At 48.8% G+C, this 21,674-nt stretch overlaps 1 protein-coding gene across 1 annotated transcript in view; it reads right to left on the bottom strand.

Moving 5' to 3' along the window:
- Positions 1-562: 562 nt before the first annotated feature.
- The window catches only part of kcnh8 (potassium voltage-gated channel, subfamily H (eag-related), member 8), a 32,579-nt gene continuing 11,467 nt past the window's right edge, over positions 563-21,674 (bottom strand). The window contains exons 4-18 of the mRNA XM_084696006.1: positions 19,217-19,350; positions 18,700-18,934; positions 18,396-18,553; positions 13,842-14,046; positions 12,299-12,511; positions 11,292-11,491; positions 10,100-10,349; positions 7,675-7,889; positions 6,144-6,182; positions 4,250-4,521; positions 4,068-4,141; positions 3,966-4,007; positions 3,782-3,861; positions 867-1,174; positions 563-716 (exon numbers count right to left, since the gene is read on the bottom strand). Of these exons, the coding sequence (XP_084552132.1) occupies positions 563-716; positions 867-1,174; positions 3,782-3,861; positions 3,966-4,007; positions 4,068-4,141; positions 4,250-4,521; positions 6,144-6,182; positions 7,675-7,889; positions 10,100-10,349; positions 11,292-11,491; positions 12,299-12,511; positions 13,842-14,046; positions 18,396-18,553; positions 18,700-18,934; positions 19,217-19,350 (2,579 nt within the window). The remainder of the gene's footprint in view (positions 717-866; positions 1,175-3,781; positions 3,862-3,965; positions 4,008-4,067; positions 4,142-4,249; positions 4,522-6,143; positions 6,183-7,674; positions 7,890-10,099; positions 10,350-11,291; positions 11,492-12,298; positions 12,512-13,841; positions 14,047-18,395; positions 18,554-18,699; positions 18,935-19,216; positions 19,351-21,674) is intronic.

The following is a 21,674-nucleotide window of genomic DNA, read 5'->3' as shown; positions in this document are numbered from 1 at the left end:
CCAACACACTCTGTCATCCAACCCAGCCAACCTGAAACGAGCCGTGGGCAAGGAGCAGGGAAGAACCCCCTCCACCTCCTCCATCCTTTTCTCCTCCAGCCCAGCTCCACTCTCCTTTAATCCCACTGTCCTCAATAACGCCGTCGTCCTGCTGTTCTTCTCCTATGGGCCTGGGGGAAAAGGAGGTAGTGGGGGGGGGGTGGCGGGGTGGGGGTCATAGCCACCATCATTCTGCTATCCATCGTGCATCTACAGTACAACCCGATATATCCTAACATCTCTACAATGTAAATCTAACATTACTACAGCACTTAGCTAGCTGCAGCATCTTTTACTTTCCCCCATGCTATTTTATATTGTTTTATATATAAAAAAAACGTGCCTTGGAAACCAAAAGAAATGAGAAGTTGCTATAGAAGATCTCTGTTCGTTCCTGTCACAGTTACACTGCTGATACTGAAACCTGGTTATCTGTCCAGTCTGTAGCTGTTTACAGATAGCCAAGCCAGGTCACCCATTAGTCCACATGAGTCCACAATAAAGTCCGGTCCACAACAGTCTGCTACAAATCCCTGTACAGGTACTTCCCACCGGGTCGAGGCAGACTCCCAGAGCTGTGGAGGAGGGCAGAAACGCCCCCGCGTGTCCTTTCCTGCGGAGGTGGAAGAGGGGTCTCCAGACTGTGCGCCCGTGACCTGCAGCTGGCGTCCCCCGTCCTGTAGAGGCGGGTCCCAGGGAAGGCGAGGGGCGACGGGGGCAGCAGGGGCTCCGTGGAGGTGTCCGTGAGGGAGGAGGAGGACAGGGCCGGCTGGAGGGGGAGGAAGGGGGGTGAGCGGGGTCCCGGGGCTGGGCCGGGACAGGAGTACCTCAGCTGGGTCTCCGGTGGTCTAGGCTGGACGGCTGAGTCAGTGTTTGCGTGTCGTATGGCGAGATGCCGCTGGGCGAGCGTGACAGGAGAGGCTGTGGCCGTGTCCGTCCAGCGGGGCGCAGTCTGAGCGGGGGAGGGGCTCGACTGAGGGGGGCCGGGGGGGTGCAGGCGGGCGGGGTGTCTGGGGGAGAAGTGGGTGGGGCAGACTGAAGGGGGAGGGGGCGTGGACAGGAGCGACTCCATCAGGTGAGCCATGCCCTTCATCAAGCGCCCCAGGTCCGCTACCTCCTTCCCCAGAGAGGTCACCTGAGGACAACACGCATACAGTGCCACTGTCACAGACGGACATTTGAGAGAAAATATACAACAGGCTGACATTTAGGTGCTGCCTTTCAGACCATGCCTGAGGATCTACCAAATTGGTACAACACTTTGACTCTTATCGATGGCATTCACCCAATAGAGAACCGTCATCAATTCCATCCTTGCCCCCCCCTAAATCAACCATTATTATGACAGCCATTCTGGATCAGGTCATATTGGCTGTTTCGAGGCAGGCCCACACAAGCCGTAGTCTACCACCCTCTGTTCTGATTGGTGGTAAGACCCATGGGGTGATTAGTAGTACAGTATTCCATTGGCTTTCCAGAGAGGGCAAGGCGAAGGCACCCAGCCAACGTGCCAGCTGCCCGTGTCACTCAAAGCACGCCAGGTGATCCATCACGCGATGCACGTCAACACAAGCGGAGGCACGCGTCAGCATACAGCCGTGGTACACTGGGAAATCATGCTGATGTCATGAAGTCAGGAGGCGTCAGGAGGAGAACCCGCCAGGCACATACTGTAGAGACCTCACTGCTCAGTGCTCCCTAGCACTCCCTCTTTCCCCATCTTATCTTGCACACCCCTCTCCATCCTTCTCTTTCTCTCCCTCTCCACTCCCCCCCCACCCCCCGAACCCAGCATCTCTCCTGAGACACAGATGAAACTCACAGAATAAACTAAGGCTCTGGTAAAAATAGAAGAGCTGAGTGAAGCAGGCCAGTCCAATCAGCTCTGCCGCCAACACAATTTCAGCCTCATGTCACCTCTAAGACAGACAGCGTGTCCTTAGAGACAGAAACAGACAAACATGAACTACAGACGGACTGACAGACCAGAAGCTTCAGGTACCAGGTGTCTCAAGGTTAACTTCACCCATAGGCTTCTATTGAGACCATAACCCTAAAAGTCTCTCCAGAGCCATTGGTGAAATGAAAAACCTTCTTGCCATGAATCCGTTGTAAGAACTGAGAGCTACCTCGTAATAATACATGGCGTGAGGAATGGTGTGCATGGGTGTGTTTGTGGTACTGTAGTTGTGAGTCAACGTTCTACCCTGTGGATCAGATATGTTTGTCAACCTCTTCCTAATGTTCTGAGTGGAATTACTGAAGGTTGAAATGTTCCTTGGAGCCTGTCACGGTTCCAGATCTCCTGCCAAGGTGTTGATTAGGATTTACAGGAAGTAGAGGTCACCCTTTTGGTCTCGTGTTCCTCTAAACTAATGAATCATCCACTTCCTACTGGGAGAATGCGAATCAGTGATGAGGCGGGAACCTTGGGGTTCAAAGGGCAGGTTTTATAGTTCATAGACCAGACTGTCTCGCATTAGTGGGATTTCCGAGATAATTGAGGATGGGAATATACTGCAAAGTAGGCAATTATTGTTCCAGATAGATATGGCCAAAAGGGAATTATGTTTTACACCCAACACAGACACAGTATAAAGCTATTTTACTTTATTTGTCCTTGAAATTGGATTTATGACTCGAAAACCAACTGTACTTGAGTAGGAAAGGCATCTCCAACCAGAGGGGTGTGGTGTTAGTAGAAGGAGAGGGGGTTATAGGGGTCTAACTAACTCCCCCTACACCCCACCACCCCTCCCTTCCTCCTTTTCCTCCTTTCCGTCACCCACGGCGACCAGCATGGTCTGGCTCAGGTGAGGATTACAAAGCTTGCAGAGCATGCTGAGAGACAACCTGTCAAACACTGTCCTCGCAGAGAGAGACAGTGACAGAGAGAGAGAGGGAGAGAGAGAGAGAGGAAGACAGAGAGAGAGAGAGAGAGAGAGAGGAAGACAGAGAGAGAGAGAGAGAGAGAGAGAGAGAGAGAGAGAGAGAGAGAGAGAGAGAGAGAGAGAGAGAGAGAGAGAGGAAGACAGAGAGAGAGAGAGAGAGAGAGAGAGAGAGAGAGAGAGAGAGAGAGAGAGAGAGAGAGAGAGAGAGAGATGGATTCTGCACTTATGGCCTTGCCCCCTCATGTTCCACATTCATCCTCGTTTCCTCTTCTGTTTCTTTTTTAGTTACCTCTCTGTTTTCTCCCTTCAACACCTCCCTCTCTCCCTCCCTCGCTTGATCAGCTCAGACCAGGTGATACAGTCAGACTCCACAGGGGGATCCCTACACCGCGCCTCATCTGCCAAAAGCCTAATGTCAATTTAGCCACCTGCCAATCAAAGCCATGGGATATGATACTGTGTGCAGAACTGAGAGAAACCATGAATTCCAGAATGCTGCTTGAAGAAGCATCACATTTTGAGGCACCTCGCAACACAGCGTTCCAGAACATTCTCCGTCATTGACGCCTGGCTGTCCTGTTCTACCTAACTTGCCTGGAGATCAAGGGGACGTTCTTGCTGTTCTACTAGTTTCTCCCTCCTCTATTGGTCCTCGCCCATCCCTCTCTTCCCCACCAGAGAAGGCCATATGGCTGGGGGCTTCCTCAGCGCCAGAAGCACACCTGAGTAATGCTGAATGTTTTAGCCAACCCTACACACACATCAACACATACACACACCAAAACACGTATGAGCACAAACACATGAGTACATACACACAGCAACACACACACACACAGAATGGCGTGTACCTCCTGGTCAAGGTGTTGCAGTCGTGCCCTTGTCTCGTCCGCCTTGGCTGCTAACTCTACAGTGCTGACCTGCAGAATGTCTGCAAAGCAATTCAGACAGGAAGTTACATCATATCGGACTTGTTACTGTGTGGCACTCAGCAGATTAAATGACTTGTAATGTTACTGTGATGGATGTAGAGACCTGAGGCAGAGGCTGGGGCGGAGGCTGGGGCAGAGGCCGGGGCTGAGGCTGGGGCCGGGGCCGGGGCTCCTGTTGGGGTGTTGGCAGGACAGCTGACCAGACGCCCTCGACTGGGGGAGAAGGAGAAAGCTGGGGAAGTCTCAGCTCCATCACTGTCCTCTGTACCATCCACGACCCTGCAGGACACACACACACACACATTAGATGTTGGATACTGGGAACCGACTGTGAGACTACATACCAGATAAACAGACAGAACGACAGACAGACACACACACACACACCTGGGGCTGAGGTTAGACGGGTCCAGCATGGTGAGGGCTGTCTGATGGATCTTGATCTTCCTCTTGGATGTCCCGCTGCTCTGTTGCTCCGCTCGGCTGTCCTGCTTGTCCCGGCCCGCCGGGGGCCTGCAGCTGGACCCGTCCCTGGGGGCCCCCCCTCGGTCACGCTCCGCTGACGGAGACACACACACGAATTCATCCTCCTCTTCCTCCTGCTCCGTGCGTTCGATGATGGATGGATAGCCTTGAATTCCGTTCCCTCTTCCTCCGGTCTGAGAGCAGAGGGAGAGGAGATGCGAAACAACGTTGAGTTTACCGGTACGACAACGAGTCGCATCTTACAAGATGTAATTGAGTAACATCGTCTAAAGTATCGTTTTGGAGAAATGATACACTTTACACACTTAGTTGGGAGTCAGGTGGCTGAGAGGTTAGGGAATTGGGCTAGTAATCCAAAGGTTGCTGGTTCGATTCCCAGTAGTGCAAAATGACGTTGTGTTCTTGGGCAAGGCACTTCACCCTTCTTGCCTCGGGGGGAATGTCCCTGTACTTACTGTAAGTCGCTCGGGATAAGAGCGTCTGCTAAATGATTAAATGCTAATGTATTGTCTACACTTTGGACACTGGGACAATGAGTTGTCATCAAAGGCTAACCATGGTGCAGGAGAGAGACAGACATGGTAAAAAGTTAAAGACATAGTGTATGTGATTACTGTAATTCTTCGCTGAAGAACATTCGGTCCCCCTTTGAGGAAAATGAACCTTTTTTCAGGTTTTATGTGAGTGTGTGAAGTTGCTGTCGACTGCTGACACCTTTCCTCCCCTCTTTACAGTAAGCGCTTGCATTTGGATTCAACTGAATTTGATGCTGATGTCTAATTATACCATGAGCGAGAAGAGAGTGGACTGTTCAGTGATTATTTGGGGGCTCCAACAATTTTCTTTTTGAGAGGCTTAGTGCCAAGACAAACAGAAAAACTGAAAAGTACCATTCTGACCTCAATCATTATTAAAGACCCGTGTATAAGAAATATCAAATATTCGGCCTTCATTTGTAACGACCAGTGTCACCTTTGACCCTCACGGCTTGAGGTCAAGCGGTTCAATAATAAACATCCTCACTGTAATCACCCTCTCTGAAGAGTGCTTGAACTCTCACGAGGTTCCTCTCGTAAAATTGGATAGACAAAAAATGAAATACTGTGTTTATTGATTTCCTGCCAATGTTCTCAGTTTAAATCAGGTTAGTTTGAGGTTACTGATGCAATGATCTCATTCATGATTGACCTCCAATGGTCTTTAGGAATTATATTTATTGAGAATAACACCAAGGTTCATTTTAAGAACTTTAACAATGTAAATAACGGATCCAAAATGTCCTTGGAAAGTCTGTCAATCAATGAACTCGTTCATCAATGAACATCCTTTCCTCATCCCTCCATCCTCTATAACACTCCTCCACCGGGCTCTCCATCAGCACTCCAGTCATTATGACCCAAAGAGCCGTTGTGTCAATTAGGAGAGCGAGGGAGAAAGGCGAGGACACTCTTTTGCAGCTGAACGCACTGTCAGGGAAAATCATTTTGGAGGAAGTTTTCAACATCATTATTCTGAGCTATTTACAGACTCTGAATCAATAAGGTAACTCCTGTGGGACTGGTCTTAAAGAAGAAGAAATGGGCACATTAAAAAAGTCATTTTTCTTGTTCAGCATTAGTGTTAGGTTGAGGCATTCAACAGATAATAATAATAATGGGTGTCACAGATTACAATTCATTTTTGAAAGTGTGTCAGGCACTGCAATGAGTGTCTGACTGTTCATGTATGCGAGTGTGTACCTACGTACGTGTGTGTGTGTGCGTGTGTGTGCGTGTGTGTGTGTGTGGAGTAGTACCTGAGTATCTAATGGTTTGCTGACCATTCTGGAGATGACCTTGAGGGGAAACGTGGAAGGGGAAGGGTGAGAGTGAGAGCAGGGACATAAGGAGTGAAAAGACAACATCATGTTAACCCAGTACTGTAATCATGGCCACAGTAGAACAGTAACCACGGCCCTAACAAACAGAACTTGGCAACACAGTCTTCCAAGAATTCCCTTTGCCTCGCCCTGAAACACCCCCTATTTTGGTTCATTACTTAGTAATTTCCCACAAAGACACTGACCTCAGTTTCAGGATGCCCCTCCAAACATTAGCTTCATTTGTCACCCTGCAGCGGTGTGTGTACTGTAAGTGTAGTTCAGTCTATGTGTCTGTGTCTGTGTGTGTTTGTAGTAAATGGGACAGCAGTGTGAGAGAGAGGGAGAGAGAGGGAGAGAAAGAGAGAGAAAGAGAGGGAAAGAGAGGGAAAGAGAAAGAGCAAGAGAGAGAGAGGGAGATAGAGAAAGGGAGAGAACGAGAGAGAGAGAAAGAGAGAGAGAGAAAGAGAGGGAAAGAGAGGGAAAGAGAGGGAAAGAGAGAGAGAGAGAGGGACATAGAGAGAGAGGGACAGAGAGACAGGGACAGAGAAAGAGAGAGAAAGAGGGACAGAAAGAGAGAGAGGGACAGAGAGATAGAGATAGAGAGAGAGAGAGAGAGAGAGAGAGAGAGAGAGAGAGAGAGAGAGAGAGAGAGAGAGAGAGAGAGAGAGAGAGAGAGAGAGAGAGAGGAGCAGAAGAGACACCTGATTGTAATTACTCCTGCAGCAGTGCAGCTCCTCCAGGAACTGAAGCTATTTCTGCTCTCCATCTCTCTTGCATTCTCCCTCTATCACTCTCACAAACTATTGCATTCATTTCATTCTGTGGGGCAGTTTTAAACAGAATGACTTCTAACAGCGTGGTGGAATATGTGCATGAACCGAGTAGTGATGACAATGGTGAAATAATACATGTATTCTTCATTATTAGTACACACATATATTATATGACCATACTGAGCCAGACCCATGGCCAGCCAGCCAGGCACACAACACAGCATGTGATGTCTAGAGCAGAATCACACTCTTCTGTGACAGGATCCGGGAACTACAAGTCCAATATGTGTTACGTCTAGGCTTGCGACTCCACGTCTGCGCTCAGATTTGTAAGGGTACTAGTGGCGCCCCTGTCCAGTGCTGATTACTCGCTATTGCGCGCACCTGTGTTTTTGTTCACCTGTTTGTAATTCTCGTTAGTGGTGTAAATAACCTGGGTATAATCTATGACTTGGTGGTCGGTCACTGTGCGTTACCCTTTCCTTCTTATCTTGTGTCAGGTGTTTTCTTTTGAGGGGGGAGGAGTTATGTGCCTCAGATATTCCCTTGTGGGTTATTAAAAGAACAATCGGATCTGCATTTCTTTCCTCATTCCTTCAAATATCATGACAATATGCCCCTCCAGGCCTGCCAGGGGGCCGTCCCCTCAACCCCCCCCCCCCCATCTCGGAGCCTGAAGCTCAGGCGCTCACGTGGGTCTCGTGTCCCTCTCTGAGGTTGTAAGTGAGGTCCTGCTGGATGTCTTGGACGAAGCGGTGGGAGTACTCTGGATACAGGTCCAGCACCTCATACAGCCCCCTCAGGTTGATGCACTGCAGGTCGCAGTACGTCAGGGCCTTGACATCAGCGTTGGTCTTGATGACGCGGTCGTCCACGGACATGTTGGCCCCGATGAGGTCACCCTTTCCTGGGGTAGGGGGAGAGAAGTAGGGTGGGGGAGAGAGGTGGGGTGTGGAGAGGGGGAGTGGTAGGGTGGGGAGGGGGAGAGAGGTAGGGCAGGGAGGGGGAGAGAGATAGGGTGGGGAGGGAGACTGATAAGGAGGTTATTCTGAAGAAGGCAGGCCGGAAGGAGTCACGACAAAGGAAAGGAGTTTGACTTTGGTTTATTAGTCGAGCGCCCGGATCAAACAATCAGTTCAAGTCAAACTGATGGCATGAGTGAAAACTCTGTCTCTCAGCCATGCTTAAATACATGAGTTGGACAGTACAGATATAGAATGCACAGAATTTGTTCCTTAACGGGTCTTCAGTGATCAGTACACTGATACACTAGAGCATACACCAGCAGGTGAAGCGGTCGTTAATCAAATAAGCCCTGTTTTGTACATGATTTGCCTCACAGTCTCCTAACTGTCTGGGCTGTGTGCTATATTCTGCTCAGTGGAGGCCTCACTGCAGGACCTCTTGACCATATAGATACTCAGGCTGTACATGTACACAGAAATTCTGCCTTACAGAGACAGAGCAGGATGTTTTCAGTTCATGTACTGTTGTTTTTCTACACCCTGCAGACCATAACAACTTTTCTTTTCGTTTCCAGACTGCAGTTTTTTGCAAGTCCTCAAAGAAGACTTCAGCTATGAGTTGTGAATAAACAGCAAATAAAAAGGAATTTAAGCAACAATTTTCTGTCTAGACCTGCACTGTTTCCAAGCTTTCTATTTTAGTGTTGTACGTCTTGTGCTTCTTGACCATGTGCTGCAGAAAAAGCCTCTCAACAATAACAAAGTAGCCTTGATGGTCATTGTGAACATGATCATTGGGGACATTGAATCCTGTTAATTCTGAAGTGTTCTGAATCAAGCACTCAGGAAGATAGTGGGGCATGCTGGGTATGGGTAATGCTTTCCCTTTACCTTTCTCTTACTGCTTTCCTCCCTTTCCTCCTCTCTATTTACCTCTATGTTTCTATTTATCTTTTTTACTCTCTCCTCCCTCTCTCCCTCATTTTCTGTTTCTCGGTCTCTCTCGCCTGTTGTGCCAACACTCCCTCCATCTCTCGCTCTCTCTTTGTCTTTCTGTCTCTTTCTTCTCCCATGCCTTTTCCTCAGCTGCCTATCCATCTCTATTGTGTGCCATTTTGCTTGGCTTAGTGTTGTGGCAGAGACAGGGTTCGAGTTGGCGTGACGACGCTGTTGACTTCTACCTTTCTCCACACAATCAATGTCAGCCTGACCTTCTGCACAGTCAGCAGGAGTGCTTAAAGACACGGTTTTCCCTGTTAAACGGATACACACATACACCACGACACACAGGGCTTGTAAACACGCATGCACTTCTCCATTTCAGATGTCAACACGTATAGCACCACCAACACAGAAAACAGAGACTAAACTAAACGCAGCAGTATGGTTTTCCGTTTACACAGTAAACGGAAAAATTCTGAAACAGACAAATACAGACAAAATCACACAACACACAGGGACTTACAGTATCATTGTAAAACTGGGCTCACAAAATGAACGCAACTCCCTCTAAATGGAACTCTGTCTAAACGTTTTGCTCTAATGCTACTCTATCTGAATATGACTGTCTCTGAATGTAACTCTGTCTGAATATGACTGTCTCTGAATGTAACTCTGTCTGAATATGACTGTCTCTGAATGTAACTCTGTCTGAATATGACTGTCTCTGAATGTAACTCTGTCTGAATATGACTGTCTCTGAATGTAACTCTGTCTGAATATGACTGTCTCTGAATGTAACTCTGTCTGAATATGACTGTCTCCGAATGCTACTCTGTCTGGATACAGACAGCTAGTGGTGGGTGAGCGGCATACTGCCTCAACCGTCTCATGTCTAATCCCATCTAGACTTCACCACTCCTCCCACTTCCCAACCAGTGGCTAATATCTCTGTAGCCCCCTCTCCCTTCCTCCACCCCTGACCCCCTCTCCTCTCCCCTCCTACCTCCTCTCCTCCTCTCCTCTCCTCCTCCCCTCCCCTCCTCTCCGCTCCTCTCCTCCTCTCCTCCTCTCCTCCTCTCCTCCTCTCCTCTCCTCCTCTCTTCTCCCCTCCCCTCCCCTCCCCTCCCCTCCCCTCCCCTCCCCTCCCCTCCCCTCCCCTCCCCTCCCCTCCCCTCCCCTCCCCTCCTTGTCTCCTCTCTCCTTGTCTCACCCAGGATGGCCAGCACCATGCCGTCCTTCAGCACCTCCATGGACCCGGAGCAGACGAAGAAGATGGCCTGCAGGGCGTCTCCCTGCCTCAGTAGGTACTCCCCCGGGGCGCAGAAGGTGGTCTTGATGTGGAGGGACAGCGAGCGCAGGCACCCCCTGCTGGCCGAGGCGAACAGCGACAGCTCCAGGATCTCCTTGTTCAGGTGCATGGTGATGTCGGAGCGCAGCTCGTCGGGGAAGTCCTTCAGCAGCTTGACGGCGGGAGAGAGGAGCCGTTAGTGAGCATCGATGAGGTGAGGCGAGAAAGTTAAAGATGTTGCTGTAAAAGACCCCCCTCTTAACTCCTCAACCCTTCTTGTTGGACCCAGGCTTTGGAGGAAGACCTTGGCAGAGGGTAACCACACTCCAGTTACATATCACAGGAAATACAGTATCACACATCCATCTACACCACCCGATAATGTTAACATTGAACACCCATCCAACACACTGTCGTCATCACACTTCTGAAAGTCGAAACGTCTTATGACATGTCTTTGTCCGGGCAGAGATGTGTAGACAAGTGCGATCAATGACTCATCAGAGCCAAGCTGACTTTATAATCAACTGTCCTATCTATAATTCATATGTCTTTGATTCATCACTCCATCTCTGTTACGGAGTCTCCCAGGTAAACAGGTCTCCTCTGGGTGGGGGCAGGACTGGCATGTTCAAGCCTCTCTCTCTGTCCCTCCCTCCCTCCCTCCATCTCCTATCTCTCTGTCTCCCATCCTCCCTTCCTCCCTTCCTCCTGTCTCACTCTCTCTTTCCATCCCCCACAAACTGACATAAGCGCAAATATACAACAAGACGTTAACCCTTAAAGACTCTCCTGACACCAATACTACCCACCCTATAGATTCCAATCACAATGTGGCTGGCTTTTCCCATTAGCTTTTCCCATTAGTACCAGTGTGATCACTTCAAACTCATCTCAGCAACACGGGATACATTATTGATTAGTGAATTGCAATGGTGTCACTTTCCATATTATAAATAGAAAACTTTCTGTGAAGAAAACGAGTGTGAGTTGTGTGTGAAGTGTGTGTGTGTGTGTTTGTTGTGTGAGGTGTGTGTGTGAGGTTTGTGTGTGAGGTATGTGTATGTGTTTGAGGTGTGTGTGTTTATGGTGTGTGTGAGGTGTGTGTGAGTACCTCGTTGGAGTCAATGCCGTTGTTTACAGACCAGGTGGTCTGGAAGTATTCGAGCATTCGCTGCTTGAGGCTCTGGGGCAGGTGGTGGACACGGATGAAGTCCTTGAGGTCTTTGGTGCGGGTGTGGTACTGGGACCAGCGCGAGTACATTCGCTGGATGATGGCTGTCACGTTACCAAACACCAGGGCATGCATCAAAGCTGGGGTAGACAGGGGGGGGGGGGGGGGCGGGCAGCAAAAAAGGTAGAGAGGGTGAGGAGGAAAGAGAGAGAGAGAGGAGAAAAGAGAGGCATGTGTGTAAATAGAAAGAAACAAGATAATGTTGTTTTGATTGTTCATTTGTTGTCTGAATGTTGTATAAACACAATCTATACAGAGACATACTACAGACTGTACCGTGTGGTGCAATTAGCAGAAGCTGGGGAGTATTATTTATTTGCTTCCCCTCTTCCCACTTGGGGCTACAGTTCTAATCCAATTTCTCCCACTAAGCCACCACGTCTGACCTATGCTCCACTATAAATCTGGATAGGAGCCTTGTGTGTGTGTTTCCATCTCACGTTAACACACACAGGGGAGAAATTGGAGGTTTGTGTGTGTGTGTTTATCTGTGCACGTGGGTATGTACACGCATATGTATGTGTGTGTGTGTGCGTGCATACACCAGTGTGTGTGTGTGTGTGTGTGTGTGTGCATACACCAGTGTGTGTGTGTGTGTGTGTGTGTGTGAGAGAGAGAGATGAGGGTGTAACTGCCCTCAGGCAGCCAGGGACATTTAACACAGCCAATATGGGGACAGTCCACAGAGAGCAGCCTGCTACTGTGCCCTCACTTCAATCGAAAACCAAAACCAATCCAGTTTGCACCAGATAAAGCCAGATCACATCTGCTGTAATCAGCTAGTTAGCACTACTCTTTGTCAAAACGATGGCACCCTGACTCGACACGCTAGACCAAACACCAAGAGGCTGTGCCTGAAACGGAGCCGTGGCGTGACCGGCCCCCACCTCCGATGAGCATGGTGCAGATGGAGAAGATCTTCTCGGCGTCGGTGTTGGCGGAGACGTTGCCAAAGCCCACGCTGGTGAGGCTGGACAGGGTGAAGTAGAGCGAGGCGATGTAGACGCTCCTCAGGGAGGGCCCGCTGGCCCCCGTCCCGTTCCCCATCCCTAGGGCGTCGTACGGAGACTCCAGACGCTTCCCCAGCTCATGGAGCCAGCCTGGAGGACGGATGGATGGAGGGATGGATGGATGGTGAATGGATGGATGAATGGATGGATGATTGGATGAATGAATGGATGGATGGATGAATGGATGGATGGAGGTGGGTACATGGGTGGATTGATGGATTAATGAATGGTTTGATGGATGGATGGGGTTGGGTACATCGATGGATTGATGGGTTGATGTATTGATGAATGGATAGACCGACAAAAAAAAGTAGACCCAGCATGAGACCAGTTTTATCAGTGGAAACCACTGTTTTCAGTCTACAGAACTGTAGATAACAGCATAGCTTTAAAAGGACTGCACCAGGACCAGGGGTGCCTCCGATCCATACATGAGAGCTATGAGGTGTCTGAGAGGCAGATCTGATCCTGGGCCAGATCAGGACTGTCTGTGTGACGCGAGCGTGGAGGCGGCGTGCCCAGGAGACCTTCAGCAGACATTGAGGAATGGTAATTGGATGGAGCTCCCCTGGGCTCGCGCCCGCCGGTGTAAGATCAGATTTAGAAGAGCGTAATTGGGATACGAAGCATTAATACTCCGTCTCGAACGCTGACCCCAGACCAGCTTATGACTTTGAGACGTCGTAATTGGGAGAGAAAAAAATACAAATAAAAAAACAGCAGTATCCCTTCTCATGGTCCCATCGATACTGACCCAGAATCAGTTTGGAGACGGCTGGGGGTGTAATTGAGAATAGGGCAGGATTATCGATACTGACTAGGAATCAGCTCTAGGGGTCTCATTATGCAGTGTGGGAGAGGTGGAAAGAGGTCTTCACCATATATTTATTACATTAGGAATCCCCTCAACACTCAATCAAAACACTGAGAAATAAGTGAATACACAGATTAGACAAATTAACACAAGCCACTTTTAGACTCACTGACACATGCGTTTTTTTCCAGGTGATTATTTAATTCTGGGCTCTCATTAGGACTCGATGGAATGAAGATTAATACAAATTAATAATTGAGCAATTAAGGCATGGGAGGTGCTAGCGGTGAAGCTAACAAAGGTAGACACAGGAAATGATGTTACCTCCGGTTACATCACAACTAACTCATTCATGGCTACCTTCGCTGGCTCCTGGAACTGGAAGTCCTGTCATTGATCCCCTCAGACACAAGTAGCTTCCCACCTTCCACCCCGCAAAGACAAGACAAGCCGCCCGCTAACACATAAAAAGCCATTCCTAGCATCTCACTCGCTAATATCTCGAATGCAAAAATCGACCTCCGCCTAACATCTCCCTCGGATACAATCAATCGCTCGCAGATATCCTCCTCGATCCATCGTTCCAGACTCGACCAATCAACTCACCGATGTCCCAGGAGTAGGCGTTGGCCTCCATCTCCTTTTTGCCGATGACGTACCAGATGCAGGCCATCCAGTGGGCCAGCAGGGCGAACATGGACATGAGCAGGGTGAGCACCACCGTGCTGTGCTGGGAGTAGCGGTCCATCTTCTGCAGCAGGCGCAGCAGGCGCAGCAGACGCACCGTCTTCAGCAGGTGCACCACAGACACCTGGGACAAGGCGGGGCAGAGAGCGTTAAAGGGCTAGTGACGAGTCTGATGGTTCCAACCCCTTAGAACAGTGGTTCCCACACTGGTCCTCGGGAACCCCCTGTCCTGCATGTTTTAGATCAGGGTTTCCAATCCTGGTCCTCGGGCCTCCCTGTCCTGCATGTTTTAGATGTTTCCCTGCTCCAACACACCTGATTCCAATGAATGGGTCGTTATCTAGTTATGCAGAAACCTGCTAATGACCATTCATTTGAATTAGGTGTGTTGGAACAAGGAAACATGCAAGGTAGGGAGGCCCGAAGACCCGGATTGGGAACCCCTGTTTTAGATGTTTCCCTACTCCAAACACACCTGATTCAAGTGAATGTTCATTAACAGGCTTCTGCAGAGCTGAATAACGACCCATTCATTTGAATCAGTTGTGTTGGAGCAGGGAAACAGCTAAACCATGCAGGACAGGGCGTCCCGAGGACCAGGGTTGGCACCACTGCTTGAGAAGGAGTTCACGGACGGTTGGTTGACGATTCGTCATCAATTTATGTCATTGCTATCACCACTGTGATCATAAACATCAACATCATCCTTCTCATGACCATCGACATCATCGTCGTCATCATAATCCTCTTAACTATCATCGTCACTGCTATCTACAAGAGAACTGCTGGTTGTATAGAGCTGTAGCAGTCACGTACAGCAGTCTCAGAAGTGGTCGAGAACGTATTTTCCTTACAGCGGTGAAGCTTTACAAATCCTCAACCCATCTCATATCCTGACATTTTACATCTTGCTGCTGAAGGCAATGTCAGAGAGGGAGCACAGCGATTTCCTCCCAGCATGCAAGCCTATACACGAAGCAGCGTTTTAACAAGGCTTTGAAAGTGAACAGCAATTTCCCTTTTGTCGCCCTGGCAGACGGTAAAGCTCACGGGAGAGCAGCGATAAACCAGAGGCACACACAGTATAACAGAGCCAGACGCACACTCAGACACAAACACACACACACACACACACAACATAAAGAGTCAGGTGATACATATATAAACTTGAAGGGATCCATAAAGAGACCAGAGCTCTGAGGTCAAAGTGAGACCTGTTCATGTTCTCATTTCTGTCTCGCCGCATCTGTCGAGTCAACTGAATTCCAACTGTTGAACCGGTTCTATATTGAGAGACCGGTCTTGTAGAAATATCAAGTCAGTGAACAGGGTGTCCTTCAGTGTGAAATAGCAATCATGACCATCATGTACGGCCCCACGTGTGTGTGTTGTGTGTGTGCATGTCATTCCCTCTCCATTTCATCCCAGTCCACTTTTTTCCTCTCTGACAACCACCTTTACCCTCGCTTTCCCTTCCTCAGTATTACTCTCTCTCTCTCTCTCTCTCTCTCTCTCTCTCTCTCTCTCTCTCTCTCTCTCTCTCTCTCTCTCTCTCTCTCTCTCTCTCTCTCTCTCTCTCCCAACCTCCCTCTCTCTGTCTTGCTCTGTCTGCCTCTCTTTCTCTCTAGCTCTGTTCCTCGTGGCTCCTTCCTCACCTCCTTCAGCCGTGGAGGTGTTGTGAATGTCCTCCACTGTGCACCTGCTCCTCAGGCTCCTGTCTAATAGAGGTATATCATGGAAGCTCCTCTGATCCCTTCAACCACACACACACACATACCTACACACACACACTACAGGGAGAGCCCTGCAGTGTGTGTGTGTCTCTCTGTAGTTAGTGCCGTGTGTGTTGAATGCGAGTGTGAATGTGTGTTTGTGTGCGTGCGTGTGTCTGTGTGCGTGTGTGTGTGTGTGAGAGGCAGGGGGTTTGCTTGTGAGGACTAGAGGAGGAAATGGATAAAAGCGAGGCAGAAAGTGGGACAGTAATTGTGTAGCAAGGTAACAGAAAAAGATGAAGGGGGTGGGGGGACTCGGGAAACAAAGGGAGGAGAAAGATAGGGAATAAAAGAAGGAACTGAATATAACAGACAGGGAAAGACAATAAACATGATGGGATTGGTGGTGTTTTTAAGTAATTCCCCCCACTCCCTGTATGTCAAGTTATGTAGGCTCTATGCAGACTCATTTCATCTATATGATGATGAATAGGGGCACCATATAGATGGCATAGTCAGGGTGGGGGGATGAGGGATAATGAATCTGCTGGAGCCCTGGGGGTCTGTGGCTCCTTTCCTCCATCTATCAGGCACCCCTAACCAGCCGGAGCAGGGAGAGAGAGAGAGAGAGAGAGAGAGAGAGAGAGAGAGAGAGAGAGAGAGAGAGAGAGCACTGTCAGACACCATACTCTTCTAACTCTGGAGGAGAAAGATATGATTTATACATCTCTCACTCGTCCTCTCCTCTACTTTTTATTCATTCGCCCCTCCCCATCAACTCTCTCCCCCCCACACACACTTTCCACTATTCCATTTTTGCTGCTCATCAGGGGTAGAATTTAGTATTCTGCCACCGCTGCTGGTTTGCTAAGGCGGTGCTGCACAGTTCATTATCTTTCGCCCTGAGGCCACGCCTCCAGCACTATACGATCCAATCAGGAAGTTTGGACTTGCCATGTTTGTTTTCTGATTAGTCGCAAAGGGTATTAAGACAACCATAAGGAGTCATACTGGGAGCTGGTAGGACATTTGCTCATCAACCAGCCCTCCAGGATCCATCCAAGTTTAATAGAGACAAAATTAAAGGATTAATAAACAAGCATGGTGCCCACGGCCCCTTTAATAATGACATCTCAGAGAACAGTCAGAGAAACTCATATTGGTTTTGGTGAACCTCCCTGGTGTATGGGATATAAGTTATGGCAAGTAGACATGGCAACCTTAAAAATAAATGAAAAAGAAGGCGTAGAAAGCAAGACAGAGGAATGAGAAGAGAGAGAGACAAAAGAGAGAGAGAGAGAGAGAGAGAGAGAGAGAGAGAGAGAGAGAGAGAGAGAGAGAGAGAGAGAGAGAGAGAGAGAGAGAGAGAGAGAGAGAGAGAGAGAGAGAGAGAGAGAGAGAGAGAAAAAGGGAGAAAGGGAAAAAGGGAGAAAGGAGACACTTGATGATAGCACAGAGGGCCCCTCAACTCATTCTGGTGAAAGATGGCCCAGAGCCTTAGCAGGGGACATCACTTCAAACGGCTCAGCAATTACCAGGCGCCCCTGCGCCCCCCTGGCGTCCCCCCAGCCTGTGCCCCAGTGCCGTCGCGCCCCACACCCCTCTCCGCTGGGACGCCATGGTATTTCCACAAATAGAGTCTGAAAGCAGCCAGGCCTCTCGCCTGCAGCACCCTGTCATTTGTTCACTATCTTACACAAGTCTCTCTTGAGCACTTGGTCCTTTGGTTGTGCATTGTCTGTCATTGTCTGTCTCCCTCAAGCCCACCAGCTACCGTGTAAAAAAAAAACTGTCTCCTTATGCTGTTGTGTAAAAAAATGCCATGTTCTCTCCTCGGTGCTTTCTCTTCCATGATTGGTCGTTCACCTCTTCCACAATCTCTAGCTGTACTCTGCATTTGGATGCACTCTTTCTTTCTCTCCTTCACTCCGTCTTGCTCCAGTTTACAGTAAATGACCCCCGATGGAGCCGTGGTGATTTCTTGTTGCTCTTTCATGAGATGAGGAACCATGGACGTGTTTGGTCGCCATTAGTGTGCCTGTGTGTGTGGGTGTGTGTGTGTCTGTGTGTGTGTGTCTGTGTGTGTGGGGGGGGGTGTGGGTGTGTGTGTGTGTCCAATATATTGTCTTTCTCTCATTAAGAGAGACTCGACACCAAAACTTCCCAGCATCCTCCAAATCTGCTGTGAAGAGCTGTGTTTACATTGGGTAATATAACTCAGCCAATAACAAAACAGTAAGAAGATTCATCCTATGAGTGTCCCTGTTCTAAGTGCTCCATATCTCAGCCCATTACACATCTCGCAGGAGAAATCCTTCTCACTCCAACTCACCAGGAAGTGTTTTAATGGTAAAGTATAATAGTTTTTAAGGTAGGCTACAAGATTAGGGTTCTGTAGCTGTTTGAGGTATGCTGAGTCAAACCGCCTTGATACAATCATTGTTTACGTAACAATCAATTCTGCTGTCATTGTGATGAGGTCCTACAGACGAAAGGGTAGATAAGGGGAGTATTGGCCCAACAATATTTGGTCATCAGTCATGAGACCTGTAACGTATGGTACAAAACCATTATTTACCACAGCTTCATCTCGGCATAATCATATAAATGTGACTTATATCAGTAAGAAATACATTCCCATCATTCATAAACCTTTTCATGGATTTGCTCTCACCTCTAGATGTACACAGTGACTCTGCTATGTCAACATGACAACAGTGGATGCTATTAGGCGCCTGGCTTAGCCAATCAGATCACTCACCACGCTGACTTTGAATGCGTAGAGGAGGTCAAAGGGCAGCGCGGCCACCAGGTCGATGATGAACCAGGTGGTCATGTAGTGGATGCAGATCAGCCGTGCATCGAAGATCACCTGACCCGACTTGCTCACGTACGTTGTGCGGAAACTGAACACAATGTCTGGCGGACGGGCGGGCGGGCGAGGAAGATGGACCACAGATGGATGTGGAGAGAGGGAGATTTAGATGAGATAAGGTTAAGGAGCAACGATCAGTGATGCGATTGGATAGGTGTATACATACACGCACGCACACGCATTCTCTCACCGATGATGAAGAGTATCTCCACGGCGATGTCGCTGACGGTGGTGCTGCGGGTCAGGTCGTCGTCCCCGATGAAACACACGTTGTAGGGCACCGTCACGGCGACGTAGAAGGTGGCCAGCAGGATCAACCAATCCCAGCCGGCCTTGAAGGTGCTGAAGTGGAGCAGGATGAACTTGGACTTCTTGGCATCCGCTACCTTGTACTCCGGCAGGGCGGGGGGGTCCCCAAACACATTCTGTGATTGGTCAAAAACAGAGTTGGTCGGATGAGGTCAGCATGACGACCAGCAAGGACGAGGGATCGCCGATGTCGAGTTGTGACGACGGATTGGGAATCGGCGGTTTGAATTGAGGTTCAGGTTGGGGAACCACATGACAGTAAAGAAACACCCCTTAATAGACCACAACTCAAGCTGTGCTCACAATGTTACCCAGCCCGCTTCCCTCACCAGCCACTGGAGACCCGTGACCAGCTGTGGGTGGTAGAGGTGGTTTGGGTGTTCAGTTCAGTGTGCTACCTTGTTGAGCTTGATTTTGCTCTTCTTCTTCTCCCTGCTGTGAAGGTGCCCTGAGATGTGGTACAGCACTGTGCTGCTTCTCAGACGAGCCGAACTGAACGGGGAGCCAGTCTTTATCTTGCCCGGCCTGCGCTCTGAAAACACGCCACACACACACACAGGCACGAATGAACAGACAGACACAGACACACACACACACACAAGCCCGAATGAACAGACAGACACACACACACAGGCACGAATGAACAGACAGACACAGACAGACACACACAGGCATGAATGAACAGACAGACACAGACACACACAGGCACGAATGAAGAGACAGACACACACACACATGCATGCACAGGCACACGTGTTCCAAAAATACAGACACTCACAGATACTTGGAAGCACATGACACCCGCAAGAACATCCACACACACACACACACACACACACACCGATGCACACAAACACATGGGAAGAGAATTGTTATTGCTCAATTTGCTTGGCCCCCAGGGATAAATGGAAAAAGTCATTATGTGAGGTGAAGCACTAAATATTCAACTGCAGTTAAAAAATGAAATGTAAAAGTTGAATGTACCTGCAGGAGCAATACTCAGACTTAAATAAAGAGCAATTTGGTTGAAAAAGGGTTTTTTTTGGAGTGTAATTTTTCTTTTTGTAGTGTAGTTTCTCTTTATGTAAACCCTCAAGTAAATATATAGTCACCCTTTGTTCAGTCTATAATGTTACTCTGCGTGACTACGTATTAAACTGTATCTTCCAAAAGACCTGTAAACGTTTCTCTTAGTAAGTGACTTTTATGGTCTGGTAAGGGTCAGGTGTTTGTTATAGGATGGTGGAGAATTGGACTGGTCGGGCCCAGGATGTGACACAGTCCCTCACAGTTTAACAGCCTCAGAACATCCTGCCCCACTGCGAGTCCTGAGTCACCACCATGGAACAGCAGCTGGACTTCCTAAAACCTCAAAATAATCTACCAAACACACTGCATCGTGTCTCTGTTAGTCGGTGTGTGTGTGTGTGTGTGTGTCCTTGTGGAGTAGATCTGGTGTGATGAAGTTATGTAGACCCCAATGTAGTGATTTGAGGTGATGGAGGAGCTTGGTAATGGAAGGGGGCACTTTATTGTTGCTGGATGTGGACTTCCATTTCTACCCACGGGACAGGAGAAGACCACCGTAGGGGAAATATCACTCTAGAGATATTACTGTAGTAATATTAGTTTTAAAGAATAATAACTGCTTTTGTCTGGCATCCACAGTTTACTAGGTAGTATTTGCACTTTTTAGTGTGTGTGTGTGTCTGTTGCGTATTCTTTCACAGACAATGTACTGATACTTTACATATGTGTATAATGTATGTGTGTGTGTGTGTGTGTGTGTGTGTGAGCGTGTGTGTGTGCGTGCGTGCGCGTGCGCGTGTGCGTGCGTGCATGTGTGTGTGTGTGTGTGTGAGTGTGCGTGTGTGTGTATGTGTGTGTGTGCGTGCATGTGTATGTGTGTGAGTGTGTGCGTGCGTGTGTGTGAGTGTGTGTGTGTGTGTGTGTGAGTGTGCGTGTGTGTGTGTGTGTGTGTGTGTGTGTGCGTGCATGTGTGTGTGTGTGTGTGTGAGTGTTGGTGGACCCCAGACGAGGCAAGCAGACAGGCCTCATCCATAACCCTGGCAGCCTTGGGGGACACGACACGGCGGGAGCACACGGACGCCTATTTTTAGATCTAATGAATTTCCCCTCACTTTATAACCAGGGAGGTCAGGGGGGGGGGAGAAAGATGGAAAAGGTGGGGAGAAAAAGGAGGAAGGGAAAGATGACAGGAAAAGAAAAAGCAAGGTAAAGTAGAAAGTAGGGAGCATGTAGGGAAAGGGAACTGAGAACAAACTAAGGACTGCTCTAAAAATAGAGGGAAAAGTGAGGGAGAGAAGGTGATGTAGAGGAAAGGCAAAGGGAGGGGACAAAGGGCGGGGGGGGGGGGGCAGAGTATGGGTTCCCCTGTTTATCACACACTGTCCAATCTGCCTCGGGGACAGAGTGTGAGTTAACTGGGTTATCACTGAGGTGTGCTTGTGCACATGTGTGTATGTGTGTGTGTGTGTGTGCATGTTGGTGTGAGTGTGTGTGTGTGTGTGTGTGTGTGTGTGTGAGTGGGTTTCCCCTGGACTAAGGTGACCTGAGTTGTGTCTGGCAAATTCCTCCCTTGCAATTTTCTCTATCGAGATCCCAGCATAAAAATGCAAATGTCTTGGAGGGAAAACAAGGCAAAATTCATTAAGAACCCCACAACCATTATGTTCAGGCTTTCATCTCATGCTAAAAGCATGCAGCCTCAGCCATTTCTTCTGGAACAGTACTTAATTATGAGGGAGGGAAATAGTCATGAGTCTTGTTGTTTTGTGTTATTTCCAGTAATTAAAGCAATTACATAGAACTACAAGAGCATACTCACACATTGAC

This window comes from Hypomesus nipponensis, chromosome 4 (assembly GCF_054491055.1).
Source record: "Hypomesus nipponensis isolate SF chromosome 4, ASM5449105v1, whole genome shotgun sequence".
Classification (NCBI taxonomy): domain Eukaryota; kingdom Metazoa; phylum Chordata; class Actinopteri; order Osmeriformes; family Osmeridae; genus Hypomesus; species Hypomesus nipponensis.
This window is presented reverse-complemented; position numbering and strand designations above follow the sequence as displayed.